Consider the following 23,155-nt stretch of genomic DNA (forward strand, 5'->3'; position numbering starts at 1 on the left):
CTTCTAAGATTTACAAGGTTTCACATCAGTTCCGAGAAATGAAAGATTTAATACTTACGGATTATGGAATATAGTTCTGTAATTTAGATGGACCCTTATTCTATCACTGCTAAACAAATGTTATTTTAAAGTTAAATGTATTTTGCCAATATCCATTGCTCTGACTGAATGATGGGGATCTTAGTTTTAGAAAGGGCTTTTCATCCCAGTGGATTCCCGTTGTGTTTGAGATGGATCCCAGAGTGCCTTCACAAAGGTTGCCGAGTACATAACCTTAGGTGTATACGTCATTTACCGCAGAATTGCAGCTGCTGCTGGCCTGAAACGTGGCAATTACTTAGCAGTGCACATTACTGAGCAGCGTTTTATGAAAAGGAAGCGAAGGACATTTTTTGATTTTCAGTTGAGCTGGCTGGTTGGTGAGGGACGGTGATTAAACAACAGAATGTAGTGGAGTTACAGTGCTAGAATTTGGGCAAAGCAGCGAGTGTAGCGGTCACTGCTGTGCTGTTGAAAAAGGCTTGTGGCATTTAGAGAGATGACCAGTGGTCAGAGCTAGCTTCTTCCTTGGAGGTTAGGCTCACTGGGGCAGGGTGACTCGATGAAGTTGTTACGCTCTTGAGCACTCTGGAAGAGTGATTTGAAAGACTTACTTGGGCTGATAGGATATCGCATCTGAGGAAGGGACGACATGTAACCATCACCGTCATTTTTGGAGAGGCACATTTTCCTTCCCAAGACTGCTGATACTGAGTACACGTAATTTCACTGAAGTTTTAAGGCCTGACACCATAGGTGATGAGCCTATGAATGCTAGGTTGGGAGGCGCTCAAATTGACTTTGGTAACCTGTATCAGACTTGCGCTAAAACTTTGTATGGAGTTACCGTAAAACGTTGCTACAGCGGGAAGCCTTGGGCTAGGTAGCTGGCGTGGCACTTGGGACTTGTGGTAAAAAAATAAGATGGGGTCTAGGAATTCCTCACAGTTAGAAGCGTGACACGTGCTTATGCATGGTTATGTGTGTGTTCTTTGAGATTATAAAGCTCAAATGTGTGCTGCTGGGAAAAGGGATGCTAGGAGGGAACTTGTATTGAACTGCTGTGGCAGGGTGCAGCAAAGGCTGTTCATTATGTGTGTCAGATACTGAGCAATTGTGCAATGTTGTAAAGCACTGCAGAGATCTTATGGATCCATGCATTGTTCAGCAGCTGCAATTGGGTAGTTGTCAAATGACACTAAATTTTAAATAGCATCGGTATTGACAAAAGAAAAGGCTGTTGCTTTTTCTGTTTTCACCTTGAAGGAGATTATTGTATAGTAATACAGTATGAATCAAAGATAAGGAAGATTGATAGGCAAATCCTCCAGCAACCGAAACATGAGAAGGGGAATTTGGCTATGTGAGACCATACCATAGGTTGTGTTTGCATACATGCTGCTTTCTCTGTGATAAGACCTGAAGGCTTCTACCCAGGAAGCTCTTCCTGTACCTAGCATTATGGAAAACTGCCCTTAGAGTAGTCTGCTTCTGTTGTTGTTGTGCTGGAATTTGGGTCTAGGCATGGAGTTCTGTCTAAGTGACATGAAGCCTTACTGTAAAGAGTTGTGGGCCAGGCACTAAATGAGGAGGCTGAGCATCTATGTCTTTTCTTCAGGCTGCAGATCTTTCTGACAGAATGTTGGCAGCAGCACCTAGCTGGTGTCGGAGTGAGCTGAGGAACAGTATAGGCATCTGGAAATGCCAGCGTTAAGCAGAAGTGACAGCCAGACATACAATCATGTCGGGGATGTTTTGCTCTGTTGTGCTGCCTGGTGTTAACGGTGTAGTGGGAGTGTATTTCCCGTGGCAGAAGTGCTTTCAGATGCCCAGTAGATCTGAGGCTTTGAAGTGTTCAGAGGCTGTAGCGGCAGGTAGTTCCCCAGGGACACAGCTGGGTGCCTTGCAGGTGGCTTCACAATGGCCTTGTGTGTGATATGTAATAGCTGAGCCTTTCCTGCTCATGCTGAGTAGTATATTAGTTGGGGGGTAGAATTCCCTGAGGGCTTGAATTCCTTTATTGGACCCGAGGAATTTTCTGTTTTGATGGGCGGCTTTGGAATCAAAACATAGTCTTGACAGATCATTTATTAAATTGATACAGTTAAAATTGATTATGTTTTCCCTTTTTGGGGAAATGTGTTTTTTTTTTTTCAAAATGTGGAAAAAGAAGTCACACTCCTTGATTGCTTTCTTTTATTATCAGAAGGTGTGCGTGTTATATACACCCTGTAGTGGTATTATAAACCCACTGTATTTACAGTGTAAGGTGTATATAATAGCCTAGGGGAACAGAAAATTTGCCTACTAGTCTCTTAGAAGTCGCGTTTCCAGCACCAGTAGTGTGTTAGAGCTTTGCCTCTCTTGCTGTGAATTACACCTCATTAGTGGTTTGGGATTTCTTTTTGCGTTTTGTCTGTAAATGGATAAATGCAAAGGGAGAACTAAGGTGTAGTAAGAGTATGATCCTCCTCCCGTTGTTCTCTGGTGATGAAAACCTTTTAAAACATACAAACACATGGGCCACCTGAAAGGATCCTAACTAAAAGAATCTGGATGGTCTTGGTCCAGGAGATCCTGGAGTGATAGTGTTAGCTAGGCTGCTCTGTTCATTCTTAACTTGCAGTCATGTAACAGGATAGGCACTTAAGACATCTTTTATCTCTAAGTTCTAGTGATGATAGTGATGCATGTTTTGGATGTGTTTGTTTAGCTTCATGCTTTGGAGTTGCGTGTTTTTCACATTCACTGGTACTCACGTGACTTTTGGTAGTACAGGCTCTCTTAACATCTCATTAATTTTGCATCTGCTGTAGAACTCATTTTCCCCATGAGGTACATAATGTTACCATAGAAAAGTTCTACATCTTCCAAATCCCCGTGATTCAGACTTCCCTTATGGTGTGGTTTTTTTTTTGTTATTTTACCAAAACTGTGTTTGGCTCTGTCTTGATCTTTAGTTGTTTCTCTAGTCTTGGTGATTCTGATCCAGTTTGGCACTAAGGTTAGTATTCAGAAAACTGCTGATGAATATAGTCATTTCGGATACTTAATACAAGAGGATAGATAATTTTGATGAAGAGTGTCTGGAATCTTTCTCAAATAACTCTATTAGGTTCATGTGCTTTTATAATACAGAAGAGCTGTTTTGAATACTGTGTTTGTTTTGACCGCAGTAGATTGTTTCCTCTGTATAATCCAGGAATGGTTCTCGCTTCATGTATTTAGACGTAAAAATCAGATCATTAATCACTGAAATAGCTGTAATTGCCTGTGAACTTCTTCTTTCAGTGAGGTCCCTTTTCTGGATTAGGTATGAAAATATGGAAAGGACGCTTGAAAGACGAATAACATCCTTCATTTTCCTCCTGTGCTTTTATTGGTATACTTAGAGTGGGTGGATTGCTTATTAATGAAAGCAGCTTTGGGCGATTCAGTGACCCGGTCTTGGCACTGTTGAAGACAGTGATATTTTGCCGTTAACTTTAATGGAAGCGGAGTTGGAACTCTTACTTGAGATTTCAAAAGTAGTTAAATTTAATACTGTTACGGGCTGGATATTTTACTATCATTTGGCTGGCTCCTTCAATTTCTTGCACTTCTGTGTCTTAAGTGGCAGTGGTGGTTTGAATCTGTGAATGTATGCCTTATACTTGGGTTTTGTTTATTCAGTGAGTAAATGTTTTCCCTATTGAAGTGAAGCCCTTGCCAAAGGTCATCTGTTAGCTGCAGTTACAGATCTTAGTGGGTAGTAAAATCTCACTCCCATGAGAAATTCTTCCACCCTTTTCTCTAGTATTATGCACAGTCAGTTTACACTGCTTAGAAAAATACAAGTCTTTTCAGTAACTTACTAAAAACATTGCCTGTTTTCAGTGTGCATTCACCAATTTTATGTGCAAGGAAACAGCTATTACGGAACTATGTAAGAAACTATTTCGTCCCTTGTTCAGTGTAGGAAGCTCGTTGGCATGGGAAAAATACTCATTATAACATATCCTGAGGAAGGCTGGCTGTGTTTAGGTTGTCCCTTATGCATGGAAATTTTACAGAGTATGTTTTTGTATAACACTTAAAAAAAGTAACTTAAAATGAAGATTCTATAGTTTTGGTGCCAAGAGTTGACCTTCCATGTTGGGGAATAGTTAGTTAATCCAGTGGCCTAACCCTTGTGTACATGGTCTGTGTCTAAAATAGAAGTACACATTTAAGACAGTGTTTTGATGTATAGCATCTGCAGGTTACACAGTAAAGAAATGGAGATGGAAGGTAGGGTAGGAAGTTTTTTATTCCCCACCTTCATAGAGTCTCTGTGACAAGAGAGAGACCTTGAAATCCACCTTTTAATACCTACACTGAAAAAAAAAAAAAAAAAAAGGGAAAAAAAAAAAGCCCATATGCTTGCTTTCTTGTCTTTAGTTTGTGATAAGCTGCCATCAGAGCTGAATTAAAGCACATGAGTAAAGATCCAGAAGTACATCATATTGCTACTGCTCTAATTTTGCAGATGCATGCGTTACTTGGGAACAACTGTATTAAAGCCTCCAGACTCACAGCTCTTCTCCCAGAGAAACTTCAGAGCCAAACACCACTTTGCCAATACAGCTGGTTGTTCTTAATTCCTTATCGTATATCCTCATATATGCAGGCTGTCTCCCCCAGGTCCAACAGCGTACAAAATGCTCAGCTCCACAAATGAATTAGAAATTTTCAAGTGTCTGACTTGCTGGTGCGGTGGTCTGACTAGCTGAATACCTCAGTGGCAGATAGTTGGTCAGATGTTAATGTCTTGCTGGTGGAAAATACCAGAACCCATGAGAACTGAATACTAAACTGTGTGGGTATATATGTGGTCTGTATCTTCTAGTGAGGCTGTTGATTTTAAAGAAATCACATGTCTGAATGTTAAAATGTTAGTATTTATACTGTTATACTGCAGGAAAAATCTGTTTTTCTGTTGTGAATTTTAGCTGTGTATCTGACACTTTTTGAGTGCTTTCACTTACTCCCCTGAGTCTTTTAGGTTAACTTTGAGTATGGGCTGATAGGATCCTTCAGAAGGAGTTTATACTGCTGCTTTTGTTTTTTCTTTTGTTTTCAAGAGTAAAACGGTAGTTAAATGATCTTGGGAGTCTGGCTTTCCACACACGTTAGTAAATGGCAGTCGGTCACTTTTTGCCCCCTTTTTTTTCTTCTTTTCCTTTCACAGAAATATGAAGTTGTGATTGTAAAATAGAGGGGCTTAGGAAAAGTGCCCATTACTTTTTGAAAACCTTTCAAATCACTAGCTTTTGTATTAGAACGCTAACATTTGCTTAAAATAGTCTTTTCTGTATTCTTACCTTAGAAGATAGTATTATTAGTTGTTTGCTGTGTACCTTGCGTCAGTTTTGACCACACTATGCATATTCTGTGTAACGTCTGTTACTCGTTGCTTTGTTACAGAGTGGTTTTTATTGGGGCAGATTCTTTAATGTATTTTACTAACTGAAAAGAAAAGCGTAACTACCATATAATGAATTCTTCTGATAACTTGTCACTCAGTCAGTATCTTTCCAGTGAAAGTCTTGGACAGTCACTTCACTTTGAAAATGATTTTTGTTTTCACTAGAGAGCTTATCCCATCCTATGCAATCTGGTTTTGAACAGTGCTTTGTGATCCCCAGGAGGCCTCTGGTGGATGGTGTGAGGCGATGTTGCTTTTACGGACTGTAGCCTTACGCTTGTTACTCCTAGCATCTAGGTGCAGGCAGCGAGGAAATGAGCAGTGTGGGAAGGTCTTTGCATTGGTTCCGTTTTATTTGTCTACAATTAATGCCCGGAGTTGCAAAATGTGTGTTTGTCCTTCAGTTCAACGTGTAGGTCTCAGCTTCCCTATCATATCGACCTCTATTTCAAATTCTTCATGTCTCCAACCCATAAGAATTTATTATTTTTTTGTTGTTGTTGTTACTGCTGTGTAGTTGGCAGTGGAAAATACCTGCTGTACCTGTAAGTTTTACTGAATTAAAATTAGTTGATTCGCACAGGTATAATATATTCTGGTGTCAAAGAACAACCTTGTCAGTGGAGTGTAGATTCTTTCTCTTTTTCCTTTTCTCCTGTTACAATATTTCTGAAAGCTGAGACTCTGTCAAAAGGTTTCAAGGCAGAAAGTTATAATTTGTTTGGAATATAATGAATAATTATGCAGACAAAAATTGTGCAACCACAGTGAGAGATGTGCTGAGGAGAAGAGACACCAGCTTGTTCTGTGGGCTTTGCTGTGTGCACGTGCAGTGTGCTACATTTTGAAAAGGCTTGCTCTGGTAAAAATTGGGTAACTGATAAAGATATTTGGGACATCAGTACATTAGCTTCAAAAGAGATCTCAGGCTGTCAGTGGGCCTCCTGGTCAGTTAATCATGTGCTGAAAGTGGTTTATTGATGCTTGGGGACGGGGGGAAAGCATGCTGTGAAGTAGCTTTCTTCAAGAGCTGGGTGGAAGGCCAGTAAGTGCAGTGCAGCCAGTACATGTGTGTATCAGTTGAAAATTACAAATGAAACAAAACCAAAAGAATAATCATACAAGTTTACAACTGAGTAACTTCTATTTTCTAGTTTGTTTTGAAAGAGCCTTCTGCAGGTTTGTCACAGAAACCCGACTCTGGCTTGCTTTACTCACACAGCCCCACTCAGGTCCATTGGCTGCCTCGGGTGAGCGGAGAGAGCAAAGGCTTTCATGGATACGTGACAGGGGTGTCTGCAAGTGATCATTTCTCTATCCTAGGTCTGTCCACCTGGTCCCAGCATTCCAGATCTCGACATCGGAGGACTTCGTGTTCCAGACATGAAGATCGAAAACCTTCTGAGGTATTTCTGGAATTTGATTTGCATTTTGTTACATCTGTCAAATACAAAGCCCTATACATATTCTGGTAATGTATCCATTTCTTCTGATTCACATTTTCTTTTCTTTTTGCTACATTTTAGCTGGCATCTGCCCCCCACCTCCCACCGCCTTTTTTCTTTTTCTTTTTCTTTTTCTTTTTCTTTTTCTTTTCTTTTTTTTTTTTTTTATGTGCCAGGAGATGAGGGAGTTCTGCTGTTGGCACAGCCGCTGCCAGCACCAGTTTCTATCTGCGAATTTTGTTATAGTCTGACACCCATTCGACGTAGCTGCAGAGTCTGTCTTCTGGTATTTTAAGCGTCGGGGTTTATTTGTAGCTTGATTTGTGAACAGTGGAAGTTTACATTAGGTGCATTTATTTCATAGCTGGTATTGGGTCTTGGTATGTGATCTTTGTTAAAGTGCTTGTCAAACTAGAAATCTGCTTCCTGACAGTTCTGTCTTGCATAGTGCTTTGAGGAAATTGTATCAAGGGTGATAGAAGTCTTTGAACTTTCCAGGATGGATCAACTGTTAGTAACACATAAATGCGATCCAGTTCTTTGGAAATACTCTTGCTGAATCTCCCTATCTGCAGGCAAATACTACACTGCGGAATTTGTAGAGGCTGCAAAGAAAGCGTTAACTTTGGGAGATGGAACTTCTTAATTTAAGATGCTTGTGCAATACAGCTATTTCTGGTGCATTATTGAGTGAGTGATGTTGAGAAGAAATGTGCTTTACTCCTCTCCCCAATGACAGTAGACTTAAGTCCTGGAGAAGAGTTTTCACAAGAATCCCATTCATTGTTCAGTGTGAACTACACCTAGTACTGGTGAGTTCCAGTCTTCTTTTTTGATTGTTGGCTGTTGAAAACCTTCTGGGTTTCTTGGTGACTGTAGAGGCTCCTGGTGAATTTATTCTTGCTGGTAGTAGATTTGCTTGCCTTAGTTACATCCCTTAGAAGTAGCCTCATAGATCCAGTTTTGAGAACTACGTTATGAAAGGCTATCAGGAAATAATCTGAGATAATTATGAATCTCACTCTTGGGTTTTTTGTGTTCTTCTGTTTTCTCCTCTCCGTTTCCTGCATTTGTTGTCAGAATCTTTGCAGTTTTGTGCTGCTCTCTCCTGTTTTCTGAGCCTGGATGGACTTCTCATATACTTCCCTTCAGCTCTGTTTCACAGTCTTTTCCCTCGCTCCCTCCCTCCTCCCTCCACTTGCATTGTCTCTGCTTGCCACAACACTGTTCTGATGATAAGTGTGCTGGCAGAAAAGTGACACTTGCTAAACTCCCCGGGTGAAATCCTGGTCTCATTGAAGTTGGTGGCAAAATTCCAATCGACTTCAGCGTGGCCAGGGTTTCACCCTTTAGTTTTGAAGTGTTCAGTGCTTCTGAGAGCCAGCACTTCTGTAAGCTCTGCTTTGCTCCAGGCAGTCTGATTGCATCAGAAATTAGAGCAGAAAGAATGGTGTCACAGGGCCACTGGCCTGGGAAGGAGTTTCTTGGCTGTCAGGTGCTGCATTAGCTTTGCTTCTGGGGGAGTTTTGCGACAAATTTATCTGAGAGCCTGAGTTACTTTGGCTCTCAGATTGAGCAAGTTTTGTGTCCCATTTTATATTTTTAGTCTTCTTTTCATTTGACATTTGATTGCTTTAATTCAGATCTCTTAAAAGTGCAGAATCCCCTGGCCCGCTGTGCTTGTTTGTTTTGTGAGCCAGTTTACTTTGTGGCTTATTTATAATTTCTTAATTGGAGCCTCACAGGACTTACAATTGGATTGCTTAAAACATTTCATTATATTTCATTACCTGCCTTCACCCTTTCCTTCATATGGTAGTATTATTATTTTTTAATGTTGGCAGTTTTTCTGAACATGTCAAGACAAGTGTTAAGAAAAATGTCATGATTTTATGCTATTTTTATGACAAAACCAGAGTGGAAACAGGAACATACTGAGACGGAAGTGGGGTAGTATGTGTGTTTTGAGAGGGAGAAGAGGCTTCAAGATGTGCAGTGTGGTAAGGCAAATCACACTGTGAAATATTCTAAGAAATATAAATAGCCATCAGGTTCACTGTTTCCCTAAAATACTTCCCCCCAAATCGTAGGGAATCTATTGAGATTTCAGGTCTGTGAATAGTGTGTGACAGACACTGCTGTCCTGGGGAGGCCTGCCTAATTAGCACTCAGTCTAGATCTGGTTCTTCCTCAGCCGTACGCAACAATTGGCTGGAGCTAATGCAAACTAGTGTGGCTGTTGGTTTGGGGCTGGGAGGTTGTGTTACTTTGCCCCCTTAGCAGCTCAGTAAGAGAATCTAGGAGCGCTGCCCTGATGATCAGTCTTTGCCTTTGTAACTGTGCAACGTGGCTCTGGGTGGATGTGGACTGCCCACCACAAACTGCGAAGTCTGCAGGCGAACTTTTCTTAAGATGTTACTTATCTTTGTCTTGTCCTGGTGGTGCTTATTTTCTGTCACCTTGTTGCTTTTTAACCCTTTCCTTTGAACGTGGCATTGAGTAGTTAAAAGTTTATGGTTCTGGAGGTGCAGAGTACTGAGTGCAGTTACTGTAGTCTACAGCAGCCTTGCCTTACAGGGAGAGCAGGGTGGGGAGAGCTGGAAGAGGTGTCAGCAAGCGCAGGCTTGTAGTTCTGATGCCTTGACTTTCTGCAGTGCTGACAGGCAGTGGCCAACCAGGCAGAAGCTGCCACAACAGTACCACAGCATGCCCGCTGCAAGAGTGATCCCTTTTTGTCATTCTACAGCTTGCTGAAGACAGCATCGCTTATTCATGACTGCTAACCCAAAAGTTGCCAAACACCCTGCTTGTTTGAGAGGTGGATGCCTTTGAAAAGGCAAAGTAAAACTAAAGCTACCATGCAGAGGTGTCTGTAGCTGATGGAATAACAAGAACCTGTACTGAACAGGGAGCTGCTACCAGAATTCCAGTTTGGGTCTTACTTTATTTGATCTTTTGCATTATTATTTTAAATACTTGCACAAAGAGTCATCTCCTTAGAATTTCCTCTTGTGGCTGGTCATGGTAGAGTCACGCCTTGATTTCTACCACAGGGAGTTTCTAGAATGTCTTTGGATTAGTCAGAGCTCCAATAATTGAAAAAAAACCAAACCCAAAAACCCTACCAAAAACCTTAGAGCAAAAATGAGTCTTCCTTGTGCTGTTGATTTAAAACTCAGAGCTCCTGCAGCTTTTATTGCAGCCAAGTCGGAGGTAAAGTGGATAGCACCTTTCAGCGTTCTACCTTTGATGCAGGGGGAGCACCAGGACTTGTAGTGGAGTTTGCGGGAGTCATTTGATCAGGATTTGCACCGTCAGCCACCTCTGTTCCCTGCAATGAACCTAAACTTCTGTCCTGCAGTGGGCTGGGTTAGTGCACTGGTGATACAGTGACCTTGTTACACGCTGTGCTCCATGGTTACCCTGAAGCTGCGAATCGTAGAGTGTAAATATCAAATGTCAGTGTCTCTATTTTCTCTCTTGGTCACTCTCTTTGCAGGTGTTCAGAACGGACCTGATCACTGCCATGAAGTTACATGACTCCTTCCAGCTGAACCCTGATGAATACTATGTGCTGGCAGACCCCTGGAGGCAGGAGTGGGAAAAGGGAGTTCAGGTGCCAGTTAGCCCAGGGACCATCCCACAACCAGTAGCCAGGTATAGTTTGGAGGAATGTAAACAAATACACATACGTTTATGCTAGCGGCTTATGTCTACATTGCCTTGGCTTCTTGAGCTTTATTCCACAGTGTCTAGCTAGAAAGGTCTAGGTTCTGAGAGGTGAAGTGCAACCTGCCTCAGCTTTTTGAATGGTCAGAGAGGTCAAGTCAGGCCTGTTCTGGCAATGCGTTGAAATATGAATATCAGAGAATCACTTTTGGCATTACATTAGGATGGAGTGTGATGACAGAACCTTAAAAATAGCTTCTGTTTTTAAGCCCAGACTTGACCTCACTCAGCATTGCTGGGAGAGCACTCGTCTGATGCTTCTTGTGCTTAGTTCCAAGCCACTGCTTCCTTTCAAGGAACAGTTAAGACAAGCCAAACTTAAGGCTAGAGAAAATACAGAATTTATTTTGGTTTCACGTGGTTTTTGGTTGGTTTTGTTGTTTTTTTTTTTCCTTGTTTCATTTACTAACTTAGGAAATTGATGTACAACATTTCAGCTGTTTAGGAACCATCCAGATGTACATGTAACTAAATACAGTAATGTGAGATTTTCTAGCTCTTACCCAAGAAACACTTATTTTCTCTACCTTGTTTGTTACGCTTGGATACTATTTTCTGTTTCAAATTAAAGAGTACAGTAGTATGGGCAGGTGTGTGCTGCAGCCCATCAATCTGTCCTACGCTTAGTTGGGGTTGGAGTTGGGGAAAGCGAGAAGAACAAGGATTATTGCCATTTCATCATACTAGATCTCTTTGAGTAAGTCCAGGCTGGCCTGTAAGGTATTACCGAATGACCCATGAGTGCTGGTGGGGCCAGAACAGCCCGATCTCTGATGTACAGTAAATCTGGATGATGCTACTACACTGCTTCTGCTAGGTCTGCATCTGCCAGCTTTAACCTTGGAGTAGGGGGACTACAGGAGTGTTTGCACTTTTTATGTTCTGTGCAGCAACCTGCAGATGGCTGCACAGCCCCACTAGGTCTGTACAATGAGGGACTTAGCCGTGCATCAGGTAAATCCTCTCCTTCCTTTTCCTTCTGAAGGATTGGACCTGAAGCTCCAAGATCACTCAGCATTTCCCCCTCTGCCGTGCAGTTTAGAATGTGAGAGAGCATACCGTTCCCCCGCAGCGCTCGTAGCCTTCCTGCTCCACGCTAACTTCACCCAGTCCCTACTTAAATGCACGCACGTTGTACTTGTGTGCTGACATTGTCTTCCCCTCACTGCTTTCTCTTTCAAGCATCTTGCAAGGCTGCAGGAGGGCCAGGAGACCTGTGGGCTTTAGCAGAGGGAGACCTTCCAGGGGATCCCCACGCTGTATCTTTCAGGGGGGTGGTTTGGTGGCTCTGTCAGATGCAGGTACTCAGTTAGGAGAGAGCTTTTCTCTGCCAATGGCCAACAGAGACATTGCTCCAAGTTTAAAATCTTAAAGCAGATGGGGAAAGAAGGTACCCACAGTTGTAGGTATCAGCTTGGGAGGTACCACTCTTTTTTTTTTTTTTTTTTTTTTTTTTTTTTAGTTGCTGAGCTATCTTGTATGGTCCTATTGGTGAGCACCTGCTGGTCAGTGGCCCTCTGGATCCCTGATTTATATCCTGTTTGCTCCCTCATAAAACACTTGGAGAGCACTGCTCAAGTGGCGCTGGAGTGCTGGAGCTGTTTTGTGCCTAACTTTGGGAGGGGAGGGAGATGTTTTGTAAATTGAATCAGTCGTAGTCATATTGTAGCTGGTGTAGAACAGAAGCAAACTACAGTACGGATAGCTGCTGCTACTGAGGTACATAATAGCAAATAAAAGGTTTTGGTCTTGTAGTGACTGGTCAGGGCAGCAAGAAGAGGCTCAGAGGGGTGGGGAAAAGAGCAAGTGTGTGTGGTGATTCAGCGTAGGCTTGTGTTCAGATGAATCATTCAGTTAAATGTGTTTTTTGGTATGTAGTAACTGTTGCTTTTTTTTTTCTAAAAAAAACCCTACTTCCTATCACAGAAATAGATGGAAGTGGCTTGTTTTAAAGCCAAACCACCTGTGCTTATTTATTCTGAGCCACTACAATGGTATTTAGACAGCATGTGCAGGGTGCTGCCCAGAGGTTATGATTTCCGAATGGAAAGGTACTTGGGAAGGAGTTTGTGGTACAGAAGATTCAGAAAGGAGTTCCCAGTTTAAAGTAAAGTCTCTGTGAGATGTCGTAGTCTGTAGTATTTTAATACTATATAGCATGACGAGGAACAGTTTGGGCAGTGCAGTTAGGCTGGTGAGATCATTCAGATTTGTATTCTTCCACAGTCCCCTTCTGCACCTCAGAAGCCCCAAATTCAGCATTTGGCTCTTGTCCACTGTTTCTCAGGTTGCTGTCTGAAAGAAGGTAGAGGAGGGGAAGATGTAGGGCTGTGCCGCAGACTGAAGTAGGCAGAAGATTTACTGAGATCTGTGTGTGCAGATACAGCGGCAGATCAGTCTTCTGGCAGGAGGTGGAGTTTCACATTGGACCTCTGGTGGTGGCAAAATAAGGTGGAGTATGTCCTGCTTGTGGTGCTTAGGCTGTTCCCAGCAGAAAGTTGTGTCTACACAGAGTGGTGCTGCCTTCCCCTGTAGCACTTGCAGCACCAAAAAAATCATCAGCACTGGTGCTGCAGGAGGCAGTCATGCGGCGGCATGTGGCCTGTCGCTCTGGAGGTACCAGCCTTACCTCATGAAGTGGGTTTCACCCAAACTGAATTTCAGCGCGTGCAGCTAGCTAAGGGAAGGTGCAGTGCCCTCTGCTGAGATGGACTGCCAGAGTTACCTTGCTGTTTGGAGGCACCAGGTTGCACGTGGAATGACTGCTGGCCTTTGTGAACTGGGCAGTTTTGCTCCCACCTCCCAGCTTTGCAGAGTTGCAGCGTTGCAGGAATCTGACCCAGGACAAGTTATGTGCTGTAGGTACTTTACTGTTTCCTGAACCAGTGCTTGTGGTTGAAGAAAATTTCAGCTGGCTTGCAGCTAAAATACACTTTCATGGTTGGTTGTTGGCCAGCTGGAACCTCCAAACCCTGAGAGAAGGTAGTTTCAGCAGTGGCTGATTAATATTTGTGCATGGTCCAGCATGACATTAGTGATTGTGAAAGAGGAAATGCAGACCCAGGGTGCCAGAGCTTGGATCTGCTTGGGAAAGTGAAGGTGAAGCTAGAGGAAATTTCAGGTTTTCTGTTGAAAGGTCTTCTGAATTTCACAAAGGTGGCAGTTCCCTAGCTACACACGCGCACACACACACACGCACACACATACCCAGAAGAAACATAAGGAAGCAAGCTTCAAATGTAGCAGGAAATACTACTTTTCCCTTGATTTGTCTTGCTCTTGGTATCGTAGTTAAACAGATTGATTTAAAAGAAGTCTTAAAACAGTTTAACACGTGTGCATGTGGCAGCCATCACTACATAACATACAGTGTTCCTACTCTATCTTTAAACAAGTGTGAATTTCAGATAAAAGCACAGCTCTGTCCTCCAATCTTTGCATTTTATTTAGAATTCTGGTAATGAATTGGATTTCTAGGTAACTCCAATTAATTTCCTATAATACTGCCAATCTGTTATGAACGTGCACTGTAGTGTTTTCTCTTCCCATCTCAGTGGTGCAAGGTGATTGCTTAGATGGTTAGATGATTGCTGATGATCATTAGTCACTCAGAATGAGGCATTTTGAATTCACTAGAAACAGGTCTCTCAGCAACCCAGCGTACCTGATGTCTGCTTGTCTGTTTGTTTTAGGATTGTGTCCGAGACAAAAACTGTCACGTTTACACGTCCCAGGAAGTATATTGTTTCGTCAGGTTCGGAGCCTCCAGAGCTGGGCTATGTTGACATTCGAACCTTAGCAGACAGCGTGTGTCGCTACGATCTCAATGATGTGGACGTAGCATGGTTGCAGCTTGCCAATGAAGAATTCAAAGAAATGGGTGAGCAATCAGTGCTTGTGTTTTTGTTGCTTTTGTGTTTTTTTTTAAAGCTGGTAAACTTAAGAATAAGTTTAGGGAAGGCAGCATGTGGGAAGAGATGATAGAGGTATGAAAACGTAGTAATCAAATGATTTGGGGTAGCTGCAGGAAACCAGAGCTGATGTGATTAAGCCCTGAGATACGTGCTTTCTTAACTGCTCAGTTGTATCTGCTTAGACCAGGCCAGAATCTGGCCACATGGTTTTTCTTTCCTCTGCTGCTTTCCATTTCACAAGGGAATTCTCACAAAGTTCCCATTTTGCCATCAAGGTCCTTGAAGAGGACTTCAGACAGACCATTCAGGTAGTTTTTCCACTTAGTCCTTTTTTTGGTTTATTTATGTTTCCGTGCTTCGCATATCCATACCATCTTTTTAGCTGGTGGTGGTCAATGTGAAGAAGGTAGACAAGGCGTCTTGGGAGGTTTAGAGAGCCTGTGTCGCTGAACTGCGCAGGGAATGAGGCAGTGAGGAATTCCTGCAGTGATTTCTTGGCGCAACCTCCCAAACCTTACTGTGACCTTGTCCTCCAGTTCTGATGAGGGAAGAGGAGCTGTCACAAGGGGAGCCAACTGTTCCCTTTTCTACAGAATGGCTTGTGTGTGGGAAGGGGCAGGCAGTATCCAGAAGATACTGGAACTGTAGAGGATGTAAGCCAGCACAGAACTTCTAACACCCTGTTTGGGTAAGGGAAAAGGTGCTGTGCCAGATGGAAGAGGTTTGGATGTGTTGCTGAACACTGTCAATTTTTGTCCTGGCATTGTGGAAGTTCCCTGCTTTGAGTTGTGTTGTATGGGTTTCACCGGGCTGTAGCCCATACGTGGCATGGCTCAAGACCTAGTACATCACAAACTGACCATTTATAACTGTTTAAAAGTTTCTCCTTTTTAAACCCACGTATGGGAGAAACTGATGACCCAGCCTTGATCTGGTCTGTTACCCAAGCCTTTTTTCCAGCCCTCAAGTCAGGCTTGCTCAAATTGAACGTTGGGCTTAGACGATTTCAAAACGGTTTATGATTCAAGAATTTTAAGTTCCCTTTCCAGTTACCTTCAGGAGAACAGCAGCAGCAAGTCCCTTTAGCTTTCTTCGAAGAAAAATTAAAAATACTTTCTAGGATTTGTAATTGACGCCCATCTATCTAGTGTAGATAATCCCCTCTGTCTTTTGCCAAAAGCAGAGGAGGGCTAGCGCTGGGGTGCGGGTAGCAGTAGTGATAAAGGGCGCAGAGGAGGCTCGTCACTGTGCCGGTTAGTAGCTGTGCATGAAGCCCTGTGGTAGCCGTTCTGCTACACCAACATAACCTTCAAAAGCACACGTTGCCCATGAAACAAGGAACGGCTAGAATTTGACAGGTCTGATCTTTGATGTTATGGTTTGCTGTAGTTTCTTGCAGTTCGTTTGCTTTAAGTCTTTATCCACACACTTTTGCTGTAGGCAGAGGGAAGGAAATGGTCCTGTCAGCGCCAGGCAGTACATTGTGGGTCTTGAAACACACGCCTGGGTGCTCTGTCAGACACTGCGCTCAACAGCTATATTAATGGCCATCTGAAAAGTGAAATATTTCCTGATCTGCAGTTGTAACACTTCCTTCACGGCATCCCTGCAGCTATGAATTCCATGGTTTCTCTGATACCCATTGCAGTACTTCAGGTACTGAAAACGTATATTCTGTCTTTAAAAGAATGAATGTAAACATTTGAACTGAAGCCACAGCCCCTTGATTTTCTTTTTTTAACCCTTATAAATGCACAGTCAATGACGTCTCTCTTAGGCTTTTTTTATGCAGTGATAGCAATCGTGAGGTTAGAACTCAGTTGCAAACTGGTCTAAAACCTGCCAGCATCTGCTTTGCTGGTGCAGTGTTTCTGGGCTGCAGGGGAAAATTCGCTCTCTTTCATCAGCGGGATTTTGGCTCTTCCCTCTTGCTGCATTCCAGCTGCTCAGTTTGGGTAGTATCGGATGCATTGATCTCTGCCGTGAGAGGATTTACCTCTCAGGGAAACTGGAAGTACTTTTGAAATACTTCTGTAGAGTGTTTGCCTTCTGATCTGGGGGAGCTAGAGAGGTTTTTTTCTTCTTTGTTTTGTGGAATTTGTGGCTCAGTTTTTTACAGGGAGAGTCAAAAGGAGGATTTTCTTGTTAAAACACACATCACTAATTTGCCTCTTCTGTATGTCACAGTAAACCTGAGGTACTGGGAATTGGACCAAAAGTGGGATATCAAGCCTGCACTTCGCTGTAGTGATTTAAGTGTATGGGAATTCTTGCGCTAAGCTGACTTTGCAAAAGGAAAATGGTTGTTTGCAGTAGTAGAGCTTTCTTGGTTTCACAGGTGTTTGTGGGGCATCATCTTGTGGCAAGGGTTGGTGTAGTACCAACACAGCCAGCTCGTTGTCACGGCAAGTGAGAGATGGAAGCCAGAGAGGGGGAAGCACCATGTTCTTTTTTTGATATTTTTCTTGCTGCTTCTAGGATAGTTATTTTTTCAGGTCTAAAATAGTAATTTAATATAATGAACAAATTTGAATTCTAGAATGCTGTAGTGTAATCGCCTGTAGCTGTGGTGTCGTGAATAATTTTGTGGTGGATGCTGTTTGAAAAGACCAAATCCCAGATCAGATGTTGCATTTATTCATTGTCCCAGAGTTGATGGTGGATTTATTACATCTGGTTTTTTTCACTTATTAAAACAAACTCATTTATTGATGTAGCAGGGTCTGATGGAGACCTCAGTTAGGGCCCTGTTGGGCTGGAACTTGTAAAAAACAAGCAACTGTTGTTAGAAACTACAAATTTGTAAACTACAAGGATCATGGGAGATTTTGTCATTGATTTCCCCTCGTTGCCTCCATCAAAACACTCTCAAATCTTTCACCAAAGAGTCAACATCTGGATTGCAAAATTGAAGTAAAAGCTATAGACGGTGCTGTCCCAGAAGGAAAAATGAGAACAAGACCAGGAAGCCAGAATCAGTTTGTGAAAGTGTTTTTCAGGATTTTGCAAGATTGGTTTGCATACTCTGTTTCTATCAGTTTAATACTGTTGTAAGAAGACCTTTTTTTTTTTATATGTTCCCTATCTTTTTATATGTTCCCTATCTTATGCTGGAATAGGCAGGCTGTATAGGAGTGAAATATGTGTGTGTGGGGCTGGCACTGGATGTACTCAGCTGTTAAAAAAGCAGCTGGAGTTGAGTGTGGCTCTTTCCTTTAAATAAGTAACAACTCCTGTTTCCCAGGGATGCCTGAACTGGATGAGTACACAATGGAAAGGGTCATAGAGGAGTTTGAACAACGATGCTATGATAACATGAATCATGCTATCGAGACGGAAGAAGGACTTGGGATTGAATATGATGAAGATGTTGTCTGTGACGTCTGTCAGTCTCCAGATGGAGAAGATGGCAACGAAATGGTGTTCTGTGACAAATGCAATATTTGCGTGCACCAGGTATGGTGGCTGGGGGGGCACAGTGCGGGGGGTGTGCAAGGGTGGTGACAGAAGCTTTTCCAAACCATTAAAGATAAGAGCTTGGATTTTTTCCAGTGACGGACGTTGCTTTGTTAAGTTGTTGCAGAGTTCACCATTGAAGGGTGGGATGAATTCAGAAATTATGTAATCGTGAAGGAGAATTGTTACATGTAATTCTAGAAATGTCATGCTAAGAGGCTTAAAGGTGGAATTGGGTATGTGTGGAGGAAGTTACAAGGGGAGGAATTGCCTCCCCAAAACATAGGCGTGTATTGTTGCGCATCCTTACCTGGTCGCTGCTTTTGCTATGTTCTTCTCCTGTTCTTCTGCACACGTCTGGGGTGAACACACCTGTAGTATCAGCAGCTTAGGGCTCAGCAGGGGAGGGGAAGAGAGAACTTCGAGGCAGTCGGTAGGGACACAGGTAGGATTTATTATAGTCATTTTAATTAAATGGAGAACCTGCTGAGCTGAGCTAATGAAGCACTATTGTGTGCCACCTTTTTGTGGCAGTTAAGAAGTCTTCTTAGCATGAAAGAACGGATGCGCTTTCAGGCTATTCGTTTTTGTGGATGCTTCTTGCTGTGGCAGATGCCTTCCTGTCAGCCTGTCCTTCCAGCTTTAAGAAGTGTGCTTTGTCATTCAGTGTTTGGAAAACTGTGTTGTCTGCTGAGCAAGAGGGGCATTTTCTGGCATGTGTTACTTAACTGCGTTTGTACTAATGATAAAGAAATAGGCCTATGACAGCTGTAAGGTACAAATGGCTATCTTGCAAGATACTCAAAGTGGGCATTTGTAGACCTGTAGTGGTTCTTTGATGCTTAGTCTCTGTTCACATCAAATCTGAAACTTATGAGGCTTAAAACTGACAGTAATTTGGACAGAGGTCTCCATAAAGATGCAGTCTTCTGAAAAAAGTGACCTTAATTAGTTGCTGTTCTGCACTTTTCGCTCTGAATAAGAAGTAAAACTCAGTGCTTTGGAATAACTGAGTATTGCACAGGAGAGCTCTCGAATTTGCAGTTCTTGCCTTCTGAATTAGATACAGTCCAGTTCCCATTAGGTGTAGTCATCGTGATACTGAACTTCATCCTCGCGCACTGCTGGAGGGTTCTGTCAGGAGTCCCCTTGCTCTCTGGGCTGGCAAACACATTCTTCGTTTTCCCAGCTGAAGTGGGCAGCGGGTGTTTTCCCTGACAGCTCGCCATGACCTCTGCTCCTGGTCTTTTTGGGGAATGAATGGGTAATGGGGTTGGTCAAGTTTGTGAAAGCACCCCGAGATCCTCCTCTACAAGCTAGTGTTTCTATAGTTAGAAATTCCATAAAGACCGTTTTGAGAATTGTGAGAGGCTATGTGTAAAGAGCTAGAGAGTAACAGAAATGCATATTGTGTCCTCTGTTTTCTTTCCCTTTTCTGTCCATGGGAAAACAGGCGTGTTATGGGATTCTGAAGGTGCCAGAAGGCAGCTGGCTGTGCAGGACCTGCGCGCTTGGTGTTCAGCCCAAGTGTTTGCTGTGTCCCAAGAAGGGTGGTGCCATGAAGCCGACCCGGAGCGGCACCAAGTGGGTCCATGTTAGCTGTGCTCTGTGGATTCCAGAGGTAGGTGCCGATCCTCGGGGAGTTCAGGGCTGCCGTGATTCTGGGAGAGCAGAAACCTGTTAAAAGTACTGTTCAACACAGTGCGTGTTGCTACGACGAGTGTAGCATAGATACGGCACTGCTTAGGAAGACAGTGTAAAAGATTTTCAGTTAGATGTAAAGTCTGGCGGGATGATGCATCACCTGTAAAGAAAAGTAATTACATTACCTTTGTCAACCAAAATTAGGCCTCAAAAAACGAGGCCTTTGCTGCTGGCAAAGCTCATTTAACAAGGACACAAAGTACCTTTCAATTTGATAAACGGAACATTAAAGGTGAGTCGGGGAGGTCTGGATGTGACTGTGAGAATTCCTGTGGGTTCTCATAATCAAAATACACATCCTGTATGATAATTTTAAATTGGTGGTCTTCACCTTGAAACTGTTTTGCTCATGCAGTGAGGAACTGATGTCTAAAAAAAGGAATTTAGGTTTGTTTAGTTCCTTATAAACTGAGGAACTTGGAAGATGCTCATTTTGCATATGCACACAAGGAATTTGATTTCTTTGATAAAATTGTTTCCCTTTTGACTTAACACTGTAATAGTCACTTTGTGTTTTTTAACCTTTTTTTCCTCTTTAGGTGAGCATTGGAAGTCCAGAAAAAATGGAGCCCATTACAAAGGTCTCCCACATTCCCAGCAGCAGGTGGGCACTGGTGTGCAGCCTTTGTAATGAAAAAGTTGGAGCTTCTATACAGGTAATTTACTTGCACAAACAGCTGAGTGTTTTATTTTGTCAGCTTTTAGTAGATACACAAAACGTGCATCTGCAGTAAACTTTCTTTGATTTCCTGTTTGTTACTGTGGACTTAATTGCACACGGAAGTGCTTTTGAATGTTAGTGTGCTTTTACTTTCTACTAAAATTTTAATAATAACCAGGTCATCCCATAAGACTTTGTAATTTGTTGGTAACGCTGACACGTTTATTAGTACACTGAAATAAAACTTAAATGTTGTCAAGTAGAGGAAAAAACCTGTATTTCTGTGAGGTACCACATGCAAAAACGAAGCTTGAATGCTGAAAACTTCCATGTTGAAACCTGTCTGCTAGTGCCTATTTTGTGACTTCTAAGACAAGTTGGCTATTTCAAGGGGAGTTGCCTACTTCTGGCAACGACCGGGATTTTTAAGGTGCCGAGCATGCCCAGCTCTCGCTGCTGGAGTGAGTCAGTGGAAGTGAACACCTTCACTTTGACGGTAAAGCTGAGGTGTAGCTCTGAATTTCTTACTTTAGGTTCTCCTTAAAATCGGACTGTTTTGGCTGTAACTATCTTGTTGTTGGTCCAACTTTTACGTTGCTAAGGAGAATATCGGATCATTTAATATTAAGCTTTTTTAGCAGTAGGAAGAAAAAGTAGGTGGTTTGACTGGTCTGCCCTGAGATGAGAGCAAGCCACAAGCTGGGGAAATGAGCCCCATTTCCTCTGTTGGTTGTGGCTAGATGCTGGAGCTCTTGGTGTTTCCAAGAGGAAAAAAACCTCCTGGGTTTGAGTTTCCCAGTTCATACCTCAGCAGAAGCAGTGCCACGTTACTGTTCTGACTTCTGGTAACTCGAGCTCAGGGATGATGACTGCCCGAATTGGCAAGATGGGGAAGAATCAAAACAAATGTCGAGTCGCCATAGTTCCAAAAAGAATGATTTCCGTATACAATAAATAATTAAAACCATAAAGCTATTGGTTTCATACCAACAACTCACGTTGTTGGGCCAGTGCCAGTTTGTCTCATTGTGTACTTCTGAAATTCTCTCTGGCATTGCAGGTGGATTTGGATTCAGCCTTTCTCACCGTAGCCTGTGAATTGTCACTTAAATATCTGAACTGGTCTGCGCCAGAGCATTTCAGACTGGGCAGTGTTGTTTCACATGCGTATTTATATTGGGTTGTTAGCTGTAAAGCACGTGCAGGTCCTTTACAGTGGAAAAATCACTCAGAAATGTTAATAATTTTAAGGACAATTTTAAAATCTAGAAAGATTGAGAAAACGCATCACCAAGCCCCAGATTTGTGAAAGAGGAGATACTTGGTTTCCTGAGGCACAAGACAAAACTTTGCCCTACCTTACTTGGGAACAAATGAGAGAAAGGCCAGGTGACCCACTTGGGGCAGTGCTGTGATTGTGCAGAAAAAGACAATAAAATGTAGCTTAGTATTGTGGTAATGCTCGTCACCCTGACAGTGCCTCACATAGTTCAGCAAAATGATCCTCAGGAAGCTCCCTGAGACAGGTTGGAGGGTACTGCTGTCTCATAAGGGGTCTGAAGAAGTAGAGCTCTTTCTGTTTTGTGGCTAGTCTAATGTTACAGGATCCATGATGGTAAGACCGGTTTTAAGACAGAAAAATTGCTGAAGTTCTACACTACTTGGAAATGAGGTTTTATCCGTTTCCTTCCTTGCCCTCTGCTCCCAGTCATTTGATGAGGTTGCCAGAAAAGGTTGTAAACCAGCAATGCAGCAGTAGTTCCAGTGAAACCTATCAGTCCGCTTCCATTTAGGGAATGTATAAATAGTAAATGCTAAGTAGAGAAGGTAAATCTGTCCACAGCATATAAATTTGCAACCATAATACCTCCTTGCAGAGCTGTCCCCTTCTTCTTGGCCGCTCTTACGTAGTTGGAACTGTTTTGTCCGTTCTCCAGACCCATTCTGAGCGGGGTAACTTGTAGTTTGAGCACTTGATTGTTTATGTGTGTTAGCGTGCAGGGGAGGGGTGTGTGTGTGTCCTTTCATATTCTGATACCACCTCTCCCCTTCTAGCAATGACACAGGATGACATGCAGGCATGATGGCTGCCACTTCAGACAGTTCTACACTTGAAATTATGGGGGAAGAGACAAAAAAAATTGACAGTTTTGCCTGACGTTTTGTAAGAGTTGTGTAAATCTTGGTGTCATTAAAGCTAGCAGTGGGAGATACTTAGATTTGTCTTGTGAAACTTTATACAGCAGAGAAGAACATTATAGAAAGCCACTGAAATAGAAAGGAAGTAGCATTAACCGGAGGAGCTGAGAGATCGAGATCCTCCAGGGATGCTATGAGATGTGCACGGCAATTAGAAAAGCTGGCAGCTGGAAGTGTGTGTCAGTCTGGGCAGAGAGCAGCTGCAGCAAGCTGGGAAAAACCAGACTGCATATTCTCCCAGGTTCAGCAGATTTCCGTCTGACGATGCTTGCCCCTCTTCTCCCAATAAAACATTAGCCACACTAAGAGCTAATTTTTCTACACGGTAGCAGCTTGGAAACCACGGCTAAAGTACTCTTCTGTACTGTTCGGTGTTCCAGTTGGGCTGCTTTTGCTGTGTATGTTAGTAAGAGGGGAAAGGGCAAAAGACGCTTTGGTATTCTTTAATTCCATTTATATGTTGATGTTATTAAAAGAATGTTCATTTGAACCTTCTGCAGTTCAAACTTGGTTGTACCTTTATATGCCATCTGGCTGCTGAGTCAGCCTGAGCAGGAAAACC

The 23,155-nt window shown here is 42.7% G+C and overlaps 1 protein-coding gene across 11 annotated transcripts in view; it reads left to right on the forward strand.

Annotated features, from left to right (window-relative positions):
- JADE1 (jade family PHD finger 1) overlaps positions 1-23,155 on the forward strand; it is a 48,695-nt gene that overhangs the window by 17,091 nt on the left and 8,449 nt on the right. For 8 of the 11 annotated variants that reach the window (XM_005441930.4, XM_055700845.1, XM_014282159.3 and 5 more), the window contains exons 3-8: positions 6,809-6,891; positions 10,430-10,587; positions 14,352-14,539; positions 17,818-18,029; positions 19,483-19,650; positions 20,273-20,389. In XM_005441930.4, coding sequence (XP_005441987.3) covers positions 6,809-6,891; positions 10,430-10,587; positions 14,352-14,539; positions 17,818-18,029; positions 19,483-19,650; positions 20,273-20,389 — 926 coding nt within the window. The remainder of the gene's footprint in view (positions 1-6,808; positions 6,892-10,429; positions 10,588-14,351; positions 14,540-17,817; positions 18,030-19,482; positions 19,651-20,272; positions 20,390-23,155) is intronic. The other 3 variants (XM_055700847.1, XM_027809235.2, XM_055700849.1) reach the window with 1 other exon arrangement.

Source organism: Falco cherrug, chromosome 1 (assembly GCF_023634085.1).
Source record: "Falco cherrug isolate bFalChe1 chromosome 1, bFalChe1.pri, whole genome shotgun sequence".
Lineage (NCBI taxonomy): Eukaryota > Metazoa > Chordata > Aves > Falconiformes > Falconidae > Falco > Falco cherrug.